The sequence below is a fragment of the Ambystoma mexicanum genome, chromosome 4q (assembly GCF_040938575.1).
Source record: "Ambystoma mexicanum isolate Mex_15411 chromosome 4q, UKY_AmexF1_1, whole genome shotgun sequence".
In the NCBI taxonomy this organism is placed as follows: Eukaryota; Metazoa; Chordata; class Amphibia; order Caudata; family Ambystomatidae; genus Ambystoma; species Ambystoma mexicanum.
The window spans coordinates 577,589,282-577,613,209 of NC_090928.1; the positions used below are offsets into that span (position 1 = coordinate 577,589,282).

At 46.8% G+C, this 23,928-nt stretch overlaps 1 protein-coding gene across 2 annotated transcripts in view; it reads right to left on the reverse strand.

Moving 5' to 3' along the window:
• Window positions 1-23,928, reverse strand: part of LRP11 (LDL receptor related protein 11) — a 558,518-nt gene that overhangs the window by 528,842 nt on the left and 5,748 nt on the right. For both annotated transcript variants that reach the window (XM_069608123.1, XM_069608122.1), the window contains exon 2: window positions 6,032-6,189. In XM_069608123.1, the coding sequence (XP_069464224.1) occupies window positions 6,032-6,189 (158 nt within the window). The remainder of the gene's footprint in view (window positions 1-6,031; window positions 6,190-23,928) is intronic.

The window sequence follows — 23,928 nt, forward strand, 5'->3', positions numbered from 1 at the left end:
CCAAGTCTACCCTTCTGGTTTTCTTTTTTGTGCGTTCTTAAGGGGTTGCTACCTGCTTCAAAAGGTGCTTGAGAATTAGACATCTAAAAGCAAAATATTATAATTAAACCTCAACATAATATAACATGACCTAACCAGCTACTATAAAAGCAAAAAATACTTTGTATACCATGGCTTGACTGATTTCAAGATGTAAATGGCTGCTCTTTTGAAGGCCAAAGCCCTGTATTTTTAAAGCGCGGCCACTGCTCTGCAAGGGGCATCATGGACAGCAGCATGCAGAAGCAGTTCCAATTTATTTTGCTACAATGCTGCCAGAACCACTTAGAATATTGTTCCACTGCCCGACAACCCACAGTGTTAGCTACAGGATCCAACATTCTAACTTCAGAAAAACAAAAGGATAGTACTGTGAGCCAGTAGCAGAAGCTGTAAGTGCGTCCACCTGGGCGCCAAAATGTCTTGACTTTAATGTCTTGGGATGAATTGGCATTCTGGCAGGGCAGAATAGAGATTACTTCATAATCAGATGGTAATGCATTTCTATCAGGCAGGGAGTAAAACTACTGAGACTGAGGAAAATGGACATACCCTGCATATCAGAAGAGCCAAGCGTTGAAGCCCTGGTCCAAAAGGATGACTTTAGAGAGCATCCTGGAGCCATCTGATGATCATTGAACTACATTAGAAGTCATTCCCACATCATCAGAAGTCATCAGGCTGTTAAAGTCATCAGCAAATGTCTCAGAATGGTGGTTGATGATTTGGGGATGAGCCTAGGATGACTTGCTGATGATGCCAACATCATCCCTATTTTAGAAAACTCTTTGTTCCTCATGATTTTAGGATGACTTGCAGATTACTTCAAGAGCATCAACATGTTTGTCCCTGATGATTTGGGGATGATTCTGAGATGATCAGCCGATTACTTCAAGAGCAAAAACACGTTTGTCCCCGATGATTTGGGAATGATTCTGGGATGACCTACTGATTACTTCAAGAGCATCGCCATGAAACATGTTTGTTCTTGATGATTTTGGGATGGCTTACTGATTATTTCAGAACATCACAGAGTTTGTAGGATGATTTGCGGACTAATACTGATTGTCATCCAGCTTTTGCTTAGTTGCACTTGTGCTGAATTATTTTCGAATGCTTTGCTAAGCACACCTTGACTATGTTGGGCGAAAATGGAAGCCACAAACCTAAACATAGCATGCACCACCTGGGTGAGATTCCTTTGCCATCCCAGTCTAAAGCAGGCACCCAGCACCCTCAAAATCCCCAATTTGGCAGTTATTTCATTTTTTTTCTGGTAAAACATTTAGCAGAATTTAGGTTTATTTATTTTGGATTTCATTGGCGAAATAAAAGTTCAACTTCACTTAACTATTTCTTTAGCTTTATCTTCAGGGCATACAAATGTGTAGCAATAGGAATAGCACTCTATTCATTGTCTTCAGTGGCTTTGCCAATGCTTGTTTTAAACAGGATTTAGGTGCTGAGGAGATTGTGTGGTGTAGCACTGGAGTGAGGTTCATGGGGAGGTTGGTGCTGAGGCTCTGGGGCGATTGTCCGGTTTCGAGCCAGGCCCATGCCGATGGGATTTAATATTACTCTACATGAAGCAACCCTTCCCAACCCCCTCCCTTACAAATAACCAAAAGGAGTAATTGGTTTGAATGGAAGATATGGAGGGGAACTGGAAGGCGTTATTTAACATCTGTATCCTGTTCTGTCCAGCAACATCTGTGTAGGTCAGCCATGTTGAGTCAACATAGTCCAAAATGTATTGGGAGGGATATGGGGGGGCTGAAAACTGGTCAGCTCAATGGTGATCTCCACTGCGTGGGCTTGCCTTGTAAAAAATATCTTGCCTGAATGGACTTGCTAAGCACAAGTGCAAAGCATACATTTGTAGTACAGCTGAAGCAAGGTAGCAAATACATAACAGAATATCGAGAACAGGAGAAGATTGTGGGATGTATTGACCCACTCCGCTGTGCTATGCGGCATCACTCTGTAAGGTGCAAGAAACAGCAACGATGGCGGCAAAACTCTTGTGTGTGCCAAAACCGCGTGTTTAAACGCACAAAAAGATGGATGCACAACCGGCCACACATGGTGCATAGGTGGTGGGATAGAGCACACACTGCAGGAAAGGTGCCAGTGGGCTCCATGAGCAGCAAACGGAGTGCAGAGAGAGAAGCAGCACTTTACAAATGAAACTCCAAAATGTGCCCATAAATGACATTTGCTTTGTTGCTAAAAACTCCATAATGCCTATACACAACCCTTCTCAACATTCAAAATCTTGCTTGGCACTAAAATTCATGTAATCTAATGAAGCACAGCGAATATACAAAGTCCTAAAGTGTAAAGAGCAAAACATTTCCTCAGACAAATGGGATTGTCTGTAAAATGACAGCTCCTGTCAAAATCTGTGTGCAGTACCCTGGGCTACCTATGAATGAAAGCTGTCAGATGAGCTCCTGATGAAACTTCAAAGTATTTAAACTAAAAGTCTGCCAGATTAGCAAACATAAAAGGATTGTTGCTAAAAGGAATACAGATCTTAGTTGTGTTTTTGATCCCACGGTTTTAAAGCTAAGAAAGTAATGTACTTATGTGATTTGATGCAACAAGTTTGGTTTCTGCTGGATTTTTAATTAAGAATAAATTAGCCTGGCTGAGCTGCAACCCTTTGGAAGTTGTAAAACAGGTTTCTCCCAAGGGGAGGGGAAATCCTCTCAGCAGAAACTCACTGGTAGATGATAATTGTGGGTTAGGCCAGACTCTTGTCTACAGAATGAGAATGAACAATAGCAGATCCCCACAGCCCAGGAAACAGAGTTGTGAAAGGGGTTATAAACTGCTCCTTCAAGGAAGTCCCCAAAGGAGGTGGCTGCTCCTGAACTGCAGGGAGAGACAAAGGGGCGGACCATTTGCTGTTAAGCATGAACAATTTTGAGAGACTCAAACTTGTTATTCAAAGTGGTGAAAAATAGTTGTTAGTCTAATTTTTGTCTGCACGTTTGAAGAGGCGGTGGAACTGTGTAACATGTTCTGGACAGGAATGGCAATAGATGTGGTTTTATGTGAACTGTGTTAATACTAGAATTGTGAAACTTTACACACACATCCCTATGGTAAACGCACACATTTGTGGAAAGTCGCAGAAAGTTTGGAAAATGTGTTCATGGCAAAAAGGACAACATTCTGTAGAAAGGTGAAACAAGATCCCACAGCTGTGGGATTTTGAGGAACAGCTACTACATAAAATATGGAGTTTTTCTGGGTGATTTGTGTAGAGGTAACCAATGTAGAAATATGTATTTAGGATAAAACCCGATTTTGAGACTATTGGCTAAAGGGAGGTTTCTAAGGACTGTAAAGCTAAACCATAAATCTGACATCATCCGGCCTTGATCCAATCACTCAGATGTAAGGCGGAGATGAGGTCTTGATCCAATCTCAGCTCACAGGGGCAGGCTTAGTTAAGCCAGCCCATACACCCCTTTTGTGATGTCATTTGAAAGGATAAATAGAGACAGCTGACAACACATAGGGACTCACTGATTCACTTACTTTCCTGATTCTGGCAAAGCACTCTGATCCAGCATTCTACATCCAGCTTTAACATCCTTCCAGATCCAGATGCCAAGACTATTGCCAGCAATAGAGAACTATTGACTTTCAGCAAGGCCTAAATTCTCAAACTTATTCTTACAACCCAGTGAAGCGCTGTTGTGTGGGAAGGCCTTTTGAACTAGTATCCTGAAACTCTCTGGCTTGCTACCACAAGGCTTGCCTGAGGAACTCGCTATCAAGAAGGGCTGACCCTGTGCAAATGCGGTGACCGGCCTAGCTGATCCAGTCCCGCGCCTGATGTACTGTCCTTCCTTGACAGATCCAATCCATGACCAGAACGGACGGTCCAATTTAATAACTTATTCTGTGAGTATTAATAGGAAGAACAGTGACCCATAATATATCTGCATTGTATGATCCCAATCTCAAACCCATCCTATCTTTAATTTAGAACCATAGGATTGCGAGGACTATCTTTGCGCTGACTCTTTTCGCATCTGTGTTATTAAACCCTAACTTCTTATTGATTTGATTAAGAAAACTAAATCCCAGGAAGAAGTAGAATATCCACAACAGGCGGGTTACTCTGATCACGTGACTGTTAGATCCATATGTGGCATTCTCTTTTTCATAGTCATAATATAGTGTAATCAAACTCATCTGTTATTTTCAAAAGTGCATTTCTGTTTTCCATTCTCGCACCTATTTTGCAAAAATGGCTCTCACGCAAACCTCTATAACTCCCTCAGTTTATATGATAGAAGCAAAATTTCAACTCCTACTTGTACCTAACATCCTTAGCTATCCATGACAAGTTTTACACGTGTGAATTAGCTTTAAATTGTTTCCTACTTTGACTTTGAGATTTCAAATGTTTTCTTTTGACTAAATCATTGTTTGTGATTGTATGCAACTGTTCAAAGCGGTTCCCATAGGAATTTATAAGAATTTAATTATTTTTGACCACATTTGGTGTTTTTGCTCAGCCAATTCCAAAGACAATTTCAAAGCCAATCTGACAGCTGAAAAGTCAATTCAGTTTTCCTCTTGTGTCTGAAGGTGGGAGTGATATTCTGTTTGATTTGTGCTATTCCAGAATACCTGCTCTCTCCTCGCATTTATTTAATTGCCTTTTGGGGGGTTGAGGGGTGTTGCAGGGGGAACCCCTAACCATAGTGTCATCTGTTCTAAACCAGACCAAAGTATTCTTTTCTGTGCTGCATTTGTTTTTGTGTTCATCCTTGATTCATAGTGCATTAACAATATTATTCAGTGTTCTGTCACCCCATTGGTGATTGTTGTTTACCTATAAAATTCTAAATACATAAATAAATATTTACCTTTGCAAACCAGCCTGATTCCTGGTTCAGTGTGACCGGGAGGGGGGTATCAGGAGAAGGGTGTGATATGAGTGGTATATCATTCAGAATATTGAACTTATAGATAAAAATAATTTGGGCGTGTGCTGGATTGAAATCACTTACAAGATCAGAGACAGACCTTTCTTTACAAAAGCCTAACAGCGAAAGCTATTATATGCATCCTGGGGTAATCAAAACCCTTTCCTAAATCTTTTGGAAGCATCTTGAAATCATTTAAACTCATCCTGGAGTTGTCTGCAATAATCATTCACAATTCAAAACCCAGCCTAAAGTTCTCATGGAACCATCCTGGAGTAATCCTGAAGAGTTGTCATGGAGTCAGCCTAGAGTAATCCCAAATAATCCTGGAGCAATCCCCACTCATCCTGAAGTTGTCGTGGAGTCATCTTGGAGTAATCCCACATCATCACTAGAAGTAATCCAAACTCATCCTGGAGTAGTTTCTGTGATGACTCTAGTCATCTCATTTAAATACATTGGCCTGCACACATGCTTCAGGATGACTTCGGATGATCTTCCTGAACTATCCATGTATGACTCTAGAATGGAGTCATCAGATGAATCCAGAATGATTCCAGGATGCTCTTCCTTTTTGACTGGGTGGATACCCAATTCCTTCACATGCAGGCCAAGAGCAACTATGGAGATTTTGGGCTGAACTGGCGTTTTCAGATCAAAAAGGTCTGGTAGATTTTGATGATCCTTTTTACTATTGCACTTATTTGTGAAGTCTCAGATAGGACACCAGGTTAACGTTCCTCCTGCACACACCAATGCGTAATTTGAAGAAGTTTGATTTAATGCCCTGGGGGGCATATTCAGATTTTCATTCTACCAAAGTTAATGAGAACCATCGATTTGAGTTACCACAATACCCATTAGCTACATACCCAGAAAACAATACGACTGTGAAATAGAATATACAGCATAAAGAAAGTATATATTATTTTTTGGTTCCTATGAAGGACCGATACACATTTGCTTTAAAGAAAAAACCACCAACATCTAAATGTGGCTTGCATACAACTGTACAAATGTAATTGAAATATTATCTGTACCTTCATGTCAAGTGACGGGTCACCGTGGAGCAAATTCCACTCGTATCGAATAATGCCATGATCGTCAACGCTCTCTCGCCCATCCAAATGCACCCAGTCAGTTGGCAACCGCAGCACTACATCCTGGCCCGCGTTGCTACGGGGAGGTTCATCGATTTCTATGGGGGGAAAGTTTAAATGAACAAGGAAGAGAAAAACGATCTCTCTGTAAAATCATGTGAAATCAAATCAGCTTGGCATTTATTCTTTAAAACTGCTCTACTTTTTGGAGAGTCATGCGTATGCACCAATTACACACAAAAACCAGGTGTGCACCAACACAGACATACTTGTATCCAGCGTGCGCACGTGCACGGATTGGTCTACAATTTCTTATCCCTTCCATCTGTGTACACCTTCACTGTTGCGAGTACGTGTACAGTACACTCAAGAGTTGAAATAAGGATTTGATGAGTCGGAGCTGAAAGCACCTCCTATGTACCAGGAGCTAGTGCGTACAGAGTCACACACCTTACTTCCATACCCTTTTGTCCAATACTTACGACGAAATATGCTTTAAAGGCCTCGTACATTTATGAAATGATTTCTGAGATACATTTCCAACAGTAGCGTTGGAACGTGAAGGCAGAATGGGGCATGCCGTGCGTGTGTGTGTAACTCTATATTTACTTCTCAAAAATGCTTTCCTTAAGAACGTCCAGGTTTTTGTGTATATGCATATGAAAGATGTTATTTACTTCGGACCTCGTTCTACTTGCTCCCATCACATAATGACCACATACTTCTCAAAACAGGTTTTCAACCCTTTCAGCCAATCAACGTTAGCACCTGGCAGATGTCCGGTCCATTCTGCCAGATTAAACGGGACAATTCAAATGAACCCATAAATGTTGAACTTGTAGGAAATTATACTGTGAGATACTGGAACAAGTCGCGGTATTAGGTTTCATGCCTCCATAGACTGTCTCATATTTTACAATCAGGGTACATCACAGGTCTGACTTCCTTTATTTATTTATTCCTTGCATCCAGCAATTTAGAGAATGGAAGATTGGCCCTTACAACTGAGCTTGTTGGCAATAGTCTACACAATGCCGCAGTGATCTAACCATTAAAGGGTACTACTCGGACTCAAAAACAAAATCCCAAATCTGGATGCTCTTCTGCATGAACACCTCTTACTAGAACCACATACACCAGGTCTTTGCTTCAAATGCATTCTACTAAGACTTGCCCCCACGCTTCTACAATTCAGAAAACAACTCAAGACGCACCTCTTCAAGGCGTATCTCCTCCTCAACACCTAGGCCATCAAGTCACCCCTGTGCCATCTGACTCACTAGACACTGTCCGCCACTCTCTACAGCTGTACCCCTCCTCTGTGTCCCTCTGTATCCTACCCCCTGCTGTATACCTGCAATGTCGTATACCTCTGTAAAGCGCTCTGTTGTGTATCTGTATTTTTGGATAACTCTATAAATCGCTTTGTTGCTTCGCAAAGCTAGGTCCATGCTCAATAAATACCATAATAACAAAAAGGTGATTAGAACTTCACATCCACATCGATATGTACTTTCTAACCCTTATTGAAGCTACAAATATTCAACTGGTTTATAACAAATGTAATAGAATCAATATCCACTCACTTTACAAACTGCATGGAGAATGCATCGATAATCGCCTTGGAAAAGAATTGCCATAAATGGACTTAAAGAAGTAGTATCATTAAGCATTTATTTCTGAAAACATTGAAGGGGAACCTGGGAGAATAGCAATAGTCTATACGTAAATCAGCCCCCAAATCGACCCGTGGTCGGAAGCTCTGTGGAGCACTTTTAGAATGAATCTGTGTTACTCTGAAGCAAGGGTTACAAGTTAACAAGAATGCATTCATCCCCAGAAATCGTACAGAGTTCAGTTGAGGCTACATCCGGTCTAAAAGTAAGCACAGGGCCACATTGTATCACTGTACTTGCTACACAGTAGAAAATAGAACTGAAAAATATATCTATCTCGGTCTAACTCTATGGAGGTGCATGGAGTGGTGGAAGTGTGTACACAGCCACACATTTGGGCACATTCAAGGGGCATGGGACGCAGATACATGTCCAAGTCAACGCACATCATCACAAGATATGTATGCCTACGTGCAAGACGCTCGGGCATGTGCTCGGTGCCCTCTTGGGCACAAGATGCCCATACCTACGTGCAGGGCAGTTTCTAGGCAATACGGTTCCCAGGGCAAATAACAAAAATGTGCCCCCTCCCATGAGTTTGCAGTACACTCCCATGACGCAAACTTTGACTCTGTGCAAGCAGTACGTAACATAATTCTCAAAAATCAGTGTGCACGGTTGCAGCCCAGCAGGTCCCTCATAAATGCCATAGGAGGCTGCAGTGCAGCTGACCAAACATGAGGTGTTCAGGTACTGCATCATATTTATACCAGGTTGGAGGGGGAGGAGGGGAGTGGTGTTAACAAAAAATGCAACAAGGGACTGATGTGAAGGTTAACTCCTTCACAGTGTTAAGAAATGGGACGAGGAAGAGGAGGACATTAAAGGTAATGGGTCATTATATTGATTTTTTGGCCAGAGACAGAGTAAGCGCCTCTTCGATTCCCCTCCCTCCCCCAAGTTTACAAGCAAAGTTTAAAGTTGCTTAGTTATATTATGAATGCTGACAGAAGACCCGGACCCGGCACAACAGTTGCCCCTTTATCATATCCGTGCTGCATAAACTAACTTTTTGGCATCATTTTCAAAGCTCACTGCTCATCAAAGGCGCAGAGCTCACATTTTGCATTGCCATGCATGAGAAGGATGGCAAGAACTTCCAAAGCCTGAAGACTCCTGTCTATAGAGTTAATGGGGAAAAGATCATCAGCTGCTGACTGGCGCTATAGTGAAACTAATATCGCCATTTTGTTCCTTTGAGCCGTTTAGCCTCACAGCGTGCATTTGCTTTCTTTTTGTATACATTAGCACTCTGCACACCCACCCAGTCCGCGCATCCAGGCTTCAGTGATTAGGACCACACATTTCAGTGGCGTGCTGCTCGCCTTTCATAGCCACTGGACATCCAAGGCACATGTGTATTTAGGACACTCTTCTCACCAACGTCCTGAGGCATATTCACACCTGTGTTTGTTGTGCCTCTCCCTCCCTTTGCACCCTGGACAGCCGCCCACTTGTGCCGTCCCTTAAACGGGGCTGTCAACGTGCATGCAACAACAACATTAAAGTTGAAGAGAGATTTGTTTTAGTTTCCACTCATTCGGCGCGTGTGCTGTTTAGTATACAAAGGTTTCCTCTGCTTTCAGTTTTAGGTGCATGAAGAACGTAGGTCCACAGAAATCATGGTTTCCATTTTTTTGATTTTATTCTCATGAATCCATCAATTACTGGTATAACAAGTGGTGCCGACACGTGTTTTGACCCAACAGGTCTTTTTCATAGCTGGTGGGTGATAGTGAGGGTCTGTCTTCATCTATGCTTGGTGCAAGAGCGTCTGGTTAGCCCAGTTGGTCCTGGGTGGTTTGAGTTTGGAGGGCTGCAGTCCGCCCTGTTCTTAAGTAATCCGAGGTCAGTGCCTCTCATAAATGGTTCGGAGACGAGAGGCACTGACCGTGGATTACTTAAGAACAGGGCGGACTGCAGCCCTCCAAACTCAAACCACCCAGGACCAACTGGGCTAACCGGACGCTCTTGCACCAAGCATAGATGAAGACAGACCCTCACCATCACCCACCAGCCTAGAAAAAGACCTGTTAGGTCGAAACACGTGTCGGCACCACTTGTTATACCATCAATTGATGGATTCATGAGAATAAAATCAAAAAAATGGAAACCATGATTTCTGTGGACCTACATTCTTCATGCACCTAAAACTGAAAGCAAAGGAGGAAACCTTTGTATACTAAACAGCACACGCGCCGAATGAGTGGAAACGAAAACAAATCTCTCTTGATACACACAGTAGGCACCACGAGCACGGGCCTCTTTAAGTTTCCACCAACTGGCTGCTAGTGCACCTTAAAAACAGAGATGGAAGGCGCGTCAACCCATGGTTCCTGGTGCTCCTAACAAAATGAAAGTTGAAGTGTTTTACTACAGTAATCCATGTATAAAGCATGGAAAAGATGCGCGATGAAACAGATCTAAGCCCTTGCTTGCATGGAATGTGCTAAAGAAAGGCTATTACATAAGTCTGTGGGAAAAAAAGATTGGCAATTTTGTACGATGCCCATATTAGGCACGATCGCAAAATATTCAATTATATTTTGGCTTGCAAGTTTTGTAAAAATGTAGTTGTCCTAAAATCATGGTTGAGGGTCTGTCAATTTCTGAAAATGAATGAATTAAACAGGAAACAGAGTTTCAAAAGTAATTTTTTAAATAAAGATTGTCAGGTGGTTAGGAACTCTAACCTAAGGATTTTTTTCAGCCACAGTTCTCACAAATACACTTGTTAATAGTAGAGAATTTGAAACCCTGTCCCTGCGGGGTAGCTCGTCTCTGTGATGTAAGGGACCGTGAGCAAGTCCCATGTTAGCGATTGAAAAATGGGGTAAAGGGGCGTGGCTAGCCGCGGGAAGAGAAAGACGTAGGTCTCCTCGGCTCCCGCGACCGCAACAAACATCCTGGTAAAATCGCCTGAAATTCGATGACATAAGAGCTGTGTGGTGTCGGACACTCTTGGGCACAAACGAGGTGTAGAGCAGAGGAAACCGCAGCCGATTTCAAGAGAAACGACCACAAGAGGTTTGGAGGTGTACGACATCCAGCCTCCAAAATGGCCGCCGGCGCGCACGGACGAACGCCCTGAAGCGAAGCAGTGAGGCCGCGCTGCAACGGAACCCAGCCTGCTACTGATCCGCAGACTAAACCGGAGGAAGAGTGTGGTCCCAGTGGGGCTCCGGCGGTGTCCCTCCCAACTGGCGGACTACAGCGGACCCGTGCGGATGTGAGGGCGGGGCACGTATTCACTCGCGTGGAATGCCCGAGACCCCAGCCGACAGCGCTGCTACTCGAGAACGAGGGACGTACCTCCCGTGTGGCCCAGCCTGTGAGGCAAGCCTGCGTGCCACCGACGGGGAAGAGGTGCCGGTGCAGCTGGGAGGCATCGGTGAGTGTCCCCGCCCGAGCTCTGCTCCAGGTGGCGACGGCGTGCAGGACAGGCCAAGCACGCAGACCCATACACAGCTAGTGATATCGGTACCATGGGGAAAAGACACGTCAGGAAAACTCCCTACATAAAGCAGGATGGATCAGTACACCATCCCGCCGCCCCAGGCGTCAGACCTCCACCCGCAATCCGCGGACGAGATGGAAACGGACCAGGGAATTTCATTGAAGGACATTATGGCTGCGATAGCCGATTCCCGCACATCAATGGAGCAGAAAATCTCCAAAAATTAACAGCACGCACCGGGGAAGCTGGACATCGCATATCCAACACAGAGGATAGAATGCATAACATGCAACAGCAGCTCCAAAATGTCACAACCAAACTGAAGGTACTGGAGGACAGAATTGAAGATGGGAGAGGGCAGATCTAGGCGTAACAATGTGCGCATACTCGGCATACCCGAGAAGGCTGAAGGCCCCTGCATGGAACTCTTTCTAGAACAATGGCTGACTGACCTGTATGAGCCAGACGCCTTCTCCAAGCTATTTTCCATAGAGAGGGCACACAGAGTACCCACAGGCAGACCTCCGCCCGGCGCACCTCCACGCGCGATAATTGCAAAGTTCTTAAACTACAGGGATCGTGATGCCCTCCTGCAACATGCGCGCGCAAAAGACGCCATCACATTCAATGGCTCCAACATTGCCTTTTTTCCCCCCGACTACACCAGGGAAGTGCAAAAGGCGAGGCACTCCTTCGACCACCTCAAAAAACAACTGCAAACAATGGGAGTGAGGTATGGCCTGCTCTTCCCTGCGCAACTCAAGATTTATCACAAAGGTACAACAGTCCACTTCAATGATCCCAAGGAGGCTTGGCGCTAGGCTGAACAAAACATAGACGGAGACTGGTCGACCCCACGCGACAACAGGGGGAGGAACAGAAGGCCTCCACCAGACCAACAGTGAGAGGTCCGTCGACCACCAGCGCAAGACCCACCGGAAGATCAGGGGGGCTGACCAAAGCCTCAATGCCTGCCGGATGCCCGAGGTCCCGTTGGGTCACCCAGGTTGAACTACTGAATCATTTTGTCTACACACACACACTCGCAACAGCAGGCTACACACACTTACCTGATGCGGCTGCGGTATGCCCCAAGACCGCGACACAAGGAGAGCCCCCTCACGATAGTGCAACAAACTCCACGTTTATTATACGTGGCGGCTCCCCCCTGGTCACACCCCCAGGAGAGGGCTCTCTCCCCCTAGGGATCCAGGCAGGGGGAGGCCACCTGTACTTGAAGTTAAGTTAAACGCATGTAAGGTGTCCAGTTGACACCATGGGTTTTTTGTTCGGGCGACCGATGCTTCTAGTTGGGAGGAGTATGGGGAGGGGGGTTGGGGATTTGTTAAGTTTAGTTACAGACGGGACCTGTCAAACGCACAAGATAATATGGCTAGATAAGACAGGGTTAACCCACGGGCATATTCGCAGCTGGCGCATAACACCGTCAGTGGCAACACAGGCAGTGACTATCACAAGCACCCATGGCATCACATAGCGGTAGTAGCAACGCTCTCAGAACACTGAGGCTTATGACATGGAACGTTAATGGTCTGGGCAATGCAGTCAAGCGCCGGTTGATGCGGCAATTTCTCAACAGGTGGGGTGCTGACATAGTGTTCCTGTCTGAGACCCATCTTGTGGGCACAGACTGTACCCTATTCAGACGTACAAACTACAAGCGGACACTCCACTCAGGTTTCACGATGGGCTCAAGAGGCGTCATGATCCTGGTACACAAAAACCTCCTCTTCCACCTTACAACGGTAACCCATGACACAGGCGGCAGATACGTGTATGTGACAGGCAAGCTATGGGATCACTCCATCGCACTGATAGCCACCTATGCACCCCCACCTCTACTAGAGCCACTACTCACTGACATTGCCCCGTTAATCGCAAACGACACTTCTAACCTCATGATACTGGGAGGTGACTTTAATGAAGTCATGAATGTAACCCTGGACAGATCACACTTGCGGAATAGAAACCCTAATGTTCCCACCAGACTTACCAGACTTGCCACGTTTGCCAACGCACTAGGCCTATGCGATGTGTAGAGAGAACTCCACCCAGACACGAGAGCATACTCCTTCCACTCAGGGGCACATGCCTCGCTCTCCAGGCTAGATTATCTCTTCAACCCAGCAACTGATCTACATAGGGCGCAAGAAATAAACATACCCCTCAGAGGCATCTCTGACCACTCCCCGCTAGAACTGACACTCATAACATCCAGGTGGATTCCGCCTCCGAGCTGGCGCCTGAATAGCTACTACCTGGGTGACCCCAAGCTTGTGGACAGGCTACAGGAGACCACCAATACATACTTCAAGCTCAATACACTGATGGCAATGAACCCAGGAACACTGTGGGAGGCCTGCAAGACGGTGTTAAGAGGTGAACTAATATCGTGGATGACCGCAAAAAAAAGACAGCACTGGCGCAAGACACTTGGAGCCGAACAACAGGTTAAGCAGGCAGAGGAGAGGCACGTAACTGAGGACACACCGGCCTCGAATCGGACGTTGCTACTAGCACAGAAAAGGCTGCAAAACATAGCGATGGACAATGTGAAACAAGCGCATACTGCAATGTGAGCAAGACTCTATGAAACAGGTGACAAGGCTGGCAAGATGCTGGCTTGACTGGAAAGGAAGGAGCAGGGACGCAGTCATGTCCGAAGGCTCGACACAGGAGGGCCGAACGCAGGGGTGATGGATCAGGAAATAAGCCAAGGCTTTGCGGAATATTACGCGGAGCTGTACAGAAAACCCACAACACAGATGGACGACATGATCATGGACCAAATTGACATCCCCACCTTAAATGAGACGCAACTGCTGGAGAGGGAGATCACAGAAGATGAGATCCTAAGTGCCATGTCGGGCCTCAAAACCGGTAAATCCCCAGGACCTAACAGCTTCCCGGTTGAGCTATGGCGAAAGGTGGGGACCAATGTGGTGGCCCCCCAACTACTCCGAATCTATCAACATGCGCTAGAAGAGGGCATTCTCCCACCAGATCTGCGAGAAGCAACAATAATAGTGATACCCAAGCCGGACAAGCCCCCGGAAAGATGCAGTTCATACAGGCCCATTTCACTCATCAATAGCGAGACCAAAATACTGGCGAAATTACTTGCGGACCGTCTGCAACAGGTTATTCCCACCCTGATACATCCGGACCAGTGCGGCTTCATGCCACAGAGATCAACTCGCATGAACCTCCACAGGCTATATTCAGCCCTGGAAAGGGCCAACAGCCTACAGGGCCCACTAGCCCTACTAGCAATTGACTTTGAAAAGGCCTTTGATTCGGTGAGATGGGAGGCCATCTGGACTATAATGCACCGCATGGGCTTCGGTGAGAACTTCATGAAGTGGGTGCGCCTGTTGTACGAATCATCCCCAGTGGCCAGGACCAGAGTCAATGGCTGGCGTTCGGACCTCTTCAATCTGGGGAGGGGCACGAGACAGGGCTGCCCATTGTCGGCCATGATTTTTGCAATCGCTATCGAACCACTGGCAATCCTCCTGCGAAACGCGCCAACCTGGGAAGGCTTCCGATGGTCTGAGACCTGGGAAGACAGAATATCCCTCTATGCGGATGACCTTCTCATATATCTGAAGGACCCGAGCAACTCCTGTCCCAGAATCATGCACCTGTTAGAGCAATATTAGGCATTCAGCGGATTACGTGTGAACTGGTCCAAATCCATCCTCTTCCCTTTAGGAGACACCTCGATGGCAAACCTAGCGGCTGGCCCTTACCAGATCGAGAGGGAACAGTTCAAGTATCTGGGGATACATATCACAAAGCATCTTACTGAATACACAACCCTGAACTTCTCCCCCCTTCTAACAAGATTTGCAGAAGATACTCGCCATTGGATCTCCTTGCCACTAACGCTGATGGGCAGAGCGGCCCTGTTCAAAATGATAGCCCTTCCTAAATTCTTATATATCCTGCAAAATGCTCCATTATACATCCACCAGCGAGAATTCCACAAAATCGAGTGCATCCTTCGGAAATTGCTATGGGAAGGAGGACACCCACGAATTGCTCTTGCCACGCTCCAAAGGTCTATCTGGGAAGGAGGGATTGGACTGCCCACGATGCAGTCATATTACTGGGCCAGCCAGATGGAGGTAGTAAATGATATGCTCCATGGGGACGGAAGCCTCCCACACATCAAAGGTCTTATCTGTAATGCCAGGACCACGCCTCTAGAGCAGCTGAATGGAGGCCTGAACCGCACACCAAAAACAGATATGGTAACGCATATAGTGAGAGTATGGAAGGAAGCACATCGGTACTTAGGATGGGGCGGGAAATTAATGCTGGCGCAACCCCTATGGAACAACTGCAACCTTCCCAAAATACGAAAATTGCCCAGATGGCCTGAATGGGTCCAGCGAGGAATCACCAACATAGGAGATGTGGTTCACGAGAACATCCTGGTACCATTCGAGACATTGCATGTGAAGTTCTCCCTCCCAGCCACAGAAAGGTACCACTACATGCAGCTGAAACATGCTTGGACGACCCATCGACACATAACACAAGACATGCTGGAAAGCTCCCCATTAGAGCGAAACATAGTTCTGGACCGGGTGGACCGGAAGGTCACCTCTACCATGTACAATATGATAACATCCTTTGCGACACCGGAACTAACCAGTTTGAAGACAAAGCGGGAACCAGATGTGGGTCCACTTCAACCAGAGGACTGGGTGGAGGCCCTGATGTACCCGTGAGAAACGACCATTTCCTCAAGGCTAAGACTGGTCCAAGTGAAGATCCTGCATCGCACCTACTACCTAAGAGTGGCCCTCTTCCGCTGGGGCAAATCCTCGGATGCACGATGCCTACGCTGCAAACGAGAAGAAGGTACCTTTTTCCATATTCTGTGGGAATGTTGTAAGATACAGCAGCTCTGACAGAAATGCTGTGATAAACTGTCTAGCGTTATGGGTAAAGCGATACAGAGATGCCCAAAACTCCTTCTCCTGGGGATCTCCAGTGAAACTGACCTTTCCCGTTATGAAAAATTGCTCTGGTCGACTGCGATGGCGGTTCTCAGGCGGAACATTGTGCAACTGTGGGGCTCGGAACGTACGCCAAGCCATGATCAGTGGGTCACAGATGTGGACATATGCGCTATAATGGAACATAGAGTGTACGCGGCGAGGGGTTGCCCGCAAAAAGCGGACAAAATATGGAGAAGATGGGAAGAGGCTAGCTAAAGGACAAGGGTGGCTCCGCAGCCTCTGAGACTGAGAGATGCCCCGGGAAAGTGGGGGTAACGAATCTGCCATGAATAGTCTATGCCACGAGGTCATCCGATGTCAAGTTGACGGTCTGTGGTCCTGGAAGTTGTTTCTGAATTTTTTTTGTTTCATTGATTGTTTCTCTCTCCCCATCCCATCACCCTCACCTGGAAATGTTGATGTTGCATATGTTCCTCTCCCTTCCAGTCTCCCCCCCTTCCATCCCCCCCTGCTGTTCCTAACTCCCCCCTTCCCACGTCCCTACCCTGTATTGCAGAGAGATGGGATAAAAAGGATCATGGGAGCCGGGCAGGGGTGTTGCTAGGTCTAGAAAAGACCCAGGGCTATGCTAATGTCGGGACTATCGGGGCTAACAAGTCTTTTCTGTTGCCGCTGAATCAGAACACCACATGTAGCTAAAGGGCACATGTCCTTTAGCTAGGGGAGCTGCCCCCCCGGACACCAAAAGTGGAAAGAGAGCGAAAGGTGACAGAAAAGCATGCCATCCACTCCCCCCACCCTCTTTTCACTCCGTCCACTGTCCCGCAGGACTCAGGCTTCAACCGCCACACCAGTCGTACTGGACCCCAAACTTGTGCCCGCTCGCCTGCCACCTCCCCAAGGTACCCCCTTGCTTTCCATTTTCGATTAACGCCCATTCTAAGAACGGGCTGAATGCTTTGAAATAAGCAGAGGATAGGCTACACCCCATAGGCATGCACCGGTCAATGTAGATTCCCCCATGAACTGAAAACCCAACAAGTGAAAACTCCCGGATGTACAGGGAGCAATCTGAAAGCCGCCTCAATCTCCACTTTAGCCAACAACACCCCTTTTCCAGCCTTTCTGGCCAGGCTGATTGCTTGGTTGGACAAAGCGTAAGACACTGAACAAGCCCCCTCATTTAACCAATCATTCAGAGTCCCCTTTTGGATGTGACAAATTGTGGATCAGCCAGTATTTTCCATTCTCCTTCGTTGGCACCACCCCTAAATGGGAAATTATTCAATTGTGCAATGGCGGAACAGGGTATGGGCCTGCCACCCTACCCAGTGCCCTTTCCTTGTCAATCTTATCCCTCACCACATTGGGGAAAGCCCTGGCTGATGTCAGATTCTCAGCTGTACGTGCACCCAGGGGACCCTTGTAAGGTATCACAAAACCCATTGTGAAACGTCCAACCAAGATGCCCCTCCCTTTTGCCAGGGGGTACCGTGACAGCCACGGAAGTAGCATCTTGACCTTAATCAGGGAGGGGCTTTTGGTGGTAAGCACCCTTACCCTCTCCCCCCTGCACCTTTTGTCTAGTTCCCACCTGTACCCCCAACACCCAGGGCATCCACTGCCCCCCCTTAGGCTGAAACCCCCTTACAGCCCCTCTTTCCGCAACCATGGAACAGCCATTACCACTTTGCAGAGAAACCGTTGCATCAGAGGCTAGGTGGGCCCCTCGTGAATTTCCTTTAGCTGCCCAATGAACATTGCCCCTTGAAGAAAGACAAAAGGTATTTAGTATAGGTCATGACAAAATAATTCACTTCAAAACATTTATTACCAGGCCCTTCCAAGGGGCCACATCATTGTTCCATTCTGCGCCAAGCTCTCAGGTCTACCTCCCACCTTCGCTGGCCATGAAATCCCCCCCATCCCACTCCTGCAGCTCCTTGCCAGATGGCCAAATTGAACAGCTATGCAGACAGCAGCAAATGGGTCCCCATTGACAGACACTGTCGTTGTAATACCTGCATGTGAGGTGAGCAGACCATTAACCCCTGAAGCTGCCCTGTGCTCCTACCTGCGGAGCCCTCGGCCTAGTCGCTGCTTGGTTGGGTCCCCAGTTCCCCGCGGAAGGTTGGCGGGTGCAGCCCACCCCAATTGTCCAGAACCATCATTCTGCTCCTGTTTGACAACGGTGAGGCTGCTGTGGCCCCCAACTGGGTGTTAACTGAGAAAGAGCTCACACCTATTATGGCTTTAATGAAAAGCTTTTCTGTTGCCCCCATTCTTGGATCCAACCACTCCTCCACCTGCTTGTGGTCCCATTTCATGAACAGATCATTTTCTAACCTCCTACAGAACCGGTGGTCCATCAGAAGCCACACAAAACCCCCCCAACCTACGCTGCTCTTCTATTACGCACTTACTGTACTTATACAGTGCTAACCCCTGGTCGGGTTCCTTATGAACTATTGATTTGAGCCCTTATTTTGAAAACCTCCAGCCAGTTTTCCAAGTTTTCCTTCTGGCCTTCACCACTTCCCTACCTCCATTCCCCTGCAACGGGTCAGGGCCCTTGCTCTCATGCTCGAGGAGCGAGAATATATTGATAAACCTCCTCTTCCAAATGTCGTCTTTTACCCCCTCTGAAATATGCCTGCTCAGGTAGTTATTCTCCGTGATGGTTGGGATTCTATCGTTGACTCTCTTTGACATACTCAACACAAGGCGATGCTGTTCCTCTTTGGAGGGCCCTGCCTTCGGAGCACAACTTCCCCAACCCTGTGCTTGGGCCCTTGCATGGGTCCTTGCCCTTGTCTGCCCAACCCCTGCTTGCACCGTTGTCTGCCACCTGTTCTCCCAGAGCGTTATTGGACTGCGGCCAAGACTTGGGCAATGCATTACCCCCTTGCAGTAAACCCATAATCATATCCACTTTCTTCATCAGCTCCAACTCACCCTCGGAACTCACGGTCTTGTCTGCTGATAACCCCCTGCCCTCTACACAGGATTGTGTCATCTGAAATAGCACAGTTGGAGGTTGCGTAAGCCATGCCAGGCGCAGACAGATGCCAGCACTGGTCCGTCGATGCGAGCGGTTACCGAGGCCAATTCTTTCTCCAGTTCCTTCTTGGTCCTCCGTTGCCGGAGCCCACCACTCATTTTTGTTTGTCTTTTGCGTGAAATGTTCAAATCAGCCCCCGAGGAAACCTGCGATTCCCCGCTTGTGTTGGGTGAAGGGGATATGGCTTTTGTACTGTTCGCCTTGTGTTGGGTGAAGGGGATATCATGGCTTTCGTACTGTGCGCCTCCCCCATGAGGGGGCCCCCATCTTTGCAATTGCTGCTGCCCATGCCCAACCTATGCTCCTTGCTAAGGTGGCAAATTTCGCCCATGACTCTGCATTCATAGACCGGCATGCAGATGATGTTCCACCAACTTCCTCCTCTACTATCCCTTCTTCTATCTGTGCGTTGTCCACCAACTCGAGGCACAGGCTTTCTGGCTCAAATATGGCAATCTTTTTGCGCTCTCCAGCCTGGCCTCAAAACTTCTCGGTGCACCGACCCCTTTGACGTGATCCCAAACTTTGATCATGTACCTCCACAGACCCTGATGTTCTCGCTTCAACCAAACTGCTTCCTCGAACTGGATCAGCGGGATTAACTTCTTCCTCCAAGTTGGGGCGGCAGGACCAAAGAGGGCGCAACCTGTGCCCCTGGTGCCTTGGATAGCGCCTCTCTAGCTTCCGCCCGCCTCTCGCTGGGTAGGTGCCACCCAGTCAGTCCCCCCCCTTAGTGGGGCGTAGTGGGAGTCCCCACTAAGAGCAGCGCACGCCAATCGCCTGACGGCACGTTCGCCTAGCAGAGCCTGACACAATGGGCTGAGGAAGGGAGCCAAAGGGTGATAAAAAGCCTTAGCTGAGGTTTGTTAATGCATTGGGTAGTTGTTTCCATTAGACTAAATAAGAAAAAGGAAAAAAAAGGATCCCCAGCTGTCATAGAGCAAGGCCCACACCCACATTACCATATGTATATCCAGTACATACGATGGGTTACGAAATCCCATACAACGCAAGGGGTGACCAACAGGGACACTCATGAAGTAAAACGTAGGGGTATCCATTCACAACACTCTAAAAGTCACAATGTCGGTTTTTTAATAGGCATATCACTTTATTTGACAGCCCTGAGGGCCCTGGCAGAGCCCGGTGGCGCGCAATTCCTGCACCCTCTTTTGAAAAAGTTATTTGTGCTACAATGGGTTTATCAAAAATGCATGCCTAAGGCTTCCAGTGTGCTGAGTCCTCATTCATTGGGCCCTAGGGCTTGGATGCCGGCAAGCCGGTGCTAGAAAATACATGAATTCGGCAGAAGATGGGGGCATCACTCTAGCCCACGAGAAGACAGCAGGCCCTGCCAATGTCACAGCATTTCAGAGTAGAAATAGACACCAACCTAGGAGAATGCAGGTTTTCAAAAGAAAAAAAAATAGAAGACCTACTTGAGGCAATCAAGTGCTTAAAACAAAGAAAAAAGGGAGAGTCCAAGAATGACAGTCTCTGGTTGCCAGGCTCAACTTTGCAATTGCGTGATAGAGATATGTCCGGTCAACGTGTACAAATATCAGGCTTGCTAAACAGAACATGTTCTATCAATATGTGAAAACAATGTCTGCCATTAGCATATGCATAGAGATGTGCTGTTAGCACGTGCACAGTGTAAAGGTGCAATTTACACATGCATATGACACAAATTTGCTCTTCAAATGCTAACAGCACAATCTCTGAAAATGCTGAAAGTAGATGTGCCTTTACCATGTGCACAGAGTATGCGGCATACTCGTTAGTATGTGTCAAGAGGAGATGCGTCTCTAGCATGTTCAGGGAGGATATATGCCATTATCAGGAGTGATGAGCTGTTATTATGTGCCCAGACGGGATGTGCCATTTCCATGTGGAGTGAAGGGCTCTGCACAAGCCAGACAACTTTGATGTACAACGCTTTTGGTCTATGGGTCTCATTTTACGTATGCATTGGGTGTATGTGTTGGATAAGTTTTACTCTCATGCAGAGGAGAAAACTAATTTTTACTCTCTTGAAATTGCATTTACTCTCTAATTTGAAAAATGAAGCGTAAAATACTCCCACCTCAAAATCTTATCTGGAGCACTGGTTATACCTCAAAGAAAGTTCTCTTCCAGAAGCTCAGAGCTTAAGACTAAGGTTTAGAAAAACCAACTTAGACATAGGTTTAGGGGAAGAGGTCAGAAAGGATTTAACCACATGGGAAAACTTTTTGAAAAATTTCAATGGGGCAGTCATATGGCGGAGGCCATTAAACTCGGAAGTTAAAAGAGCAATATTAACCGACGCTGCGGATAACAAAGATTTTGGTGCAATTTTGAAAAAAAAGTTTGTTTGCGGGTCCTTGGCTTAATGCATGGCACAATCACAGGTTGGCCAGGAACATAACGCTCCTGGAAATCTTCCCTGCATGGTTTGCCCTAAAGCTATGGGTCGCAGATTTTTGCAATAAAGAACTGGTAGTCTGGTTGGAAAATATGGCGGTAGTTAGCATCATCAACAAAAGAACAACGTCATGTCAATGGTTGCTAAAATAAAGGCAAAACACATTGCGGGAGCAGAGAATTGTGTCGCTGATGCTTTATCTCGCCTACAGTGGGACAAATTCCGACGTCTCTGACCAGATGATGACAAGATTGCCAAAAGAGGTTTGGGCGGTTCCGACAGGGAACTGCTAAAATAAGCTGATTGGTCAATGCTGACCGGCCAGGGCCAGAAGGAGAAATCAGCAGGCAAACGCACCTCAGAAGGGTGCCAAAAGAAGCTCACGCCCTGTCAGACAGCCCGAGTCTCCCGCCCGCCCCCCCCAAGGGTCTTGATGGAGCTAGCCAACAGGTGGTGGCGGAGAAAACAGCCAAAGGATACAGTAAGTGCCTGGCTACAGTAAAAGAGATAACAAATGTCTCACACACTCAAGACACACATGCAAATGAGGTTAACACATTTGTAACATGGGCTTATGGCCAGAACAAAAAGAAAGCATGAACTAAGATGCACCTGCCAGCTATAACATTCTTTGTAAAATTTGGCTGAGGGGCGGGGGTTTCGGAGACCCAACCCACAGCGCACTGATAGATTATGCTTGCAAGGGGTGGATAAACTCAAAGTGCCAGCGAAAGACACACCCTGAATTATGAAAAATGTAAAACAATAATGTTAAACCTTGGGGGGAAATATGTTCACAGATATATAAAACGAAACTAGTCAGGGCTGCCTTTGTGCTGGCTTACTTTGGGGCCTGCAGCGCCAGCAAATTAATAGCATCTAATACAAGGGCCTTTGATGTTTTAGCCATGATTGACATGTGCATGAGGCTGGACTGAATGACGATTGAGAATAAAAAAAGACAAAAAAAAACAGGAGAAGGTAGGTGGATCAACCTATACTGCATTGAAGATAAGGAAAACTGCCTAATATGCATCACAGGCCAGTTCTTAATACACAGGGATGGCAAGGCCATCAGCCGGTTTCAGTTCCAGGCCGTCCTCAAAAAACCTATCGCCAAGGCTGGCTGGGACAGCGAAGAATAGTAAACCCACTCCTTCAGAATGGGTGCAGCAACATCTGCATGGAGTGGGAGCATAGGGCCACAGAGGGTCAAGAAAATAGGGGCTGGACATCAGGGCATTTCATAAGATACACAAGGTCAGAGCCAATTTAACAAATCTCTCTCTGCAGATGAAGGAGCACCCTACAAGGCTGCCTGGGTCGTGGGGGACTCCATTGTGGTTAGGACAGGAAGGTGGACCGAGGAAACCAGAGACAAACTACCCTTTAGAAACACCATCACCTCCTGGTGGGGTTCCAGGGGCATGAAATGGGATGACGTACATGAGAGAGTATCAGACCTGGTAGGATTCAGAGACCCCACAGAATACCTAGTATTACATCTGGGAAAACCGCTAACACAGGAAAGTGGTGAATCCCTAACAGGGATAGCAAGAAACTGGAAAGAAACTGAGATATGTAGTTAGAAATATTGCCCATAAGCAAATGTGCCTTCTCAAACAGAGCTATTAACATAGCTAGGAACAAACTGAACAAAAACGTAGAAAACGTTTGCATAAGTAACGGCCTAAAGATCATCAGGCACAGGAGTAGAGTTTTTTTCTGACCTGGACCTATTTCACAGAGATGGAAACCACCTGTCAGTGAAAGGGATGGAGCTATTTCACACAGGGATCCTGAACGCGTTAGCAGCAAAGGAGTGTAAGTAGAGCAAGGGTCTTTTGAGGGAACCTGAGTGGCCGGGAACCCACTCAGGTGTGGCAGCATGGGCCTAGAAGGAAACTGCTAGGCAAAGGAGTGCTAAACAAGCCAATTTACAGGTCCCAAATACACAGACCTGGGAGCTCACACTGGGGGCACCCTGTGAGCAAGGAAGGGCAACTTCCAGTTCCTGGCCCAAGTGCCCAAAAGTACAGAACTAAGAAGACATTGCACACCTGCTAGTTTGGGAACATCCATAATACTCGGTTATGTTTATTAGTACTATGTATGATGTATAATAAAAAGCCACAACCTTTTTATTGCAAACACAAAACAAGTTTCTGAGTGATGCTTCACATATTTACTGTGATAGGATAAGTACAAACAGATGTTATGTACCATGGGGCTAGCGGTTCCT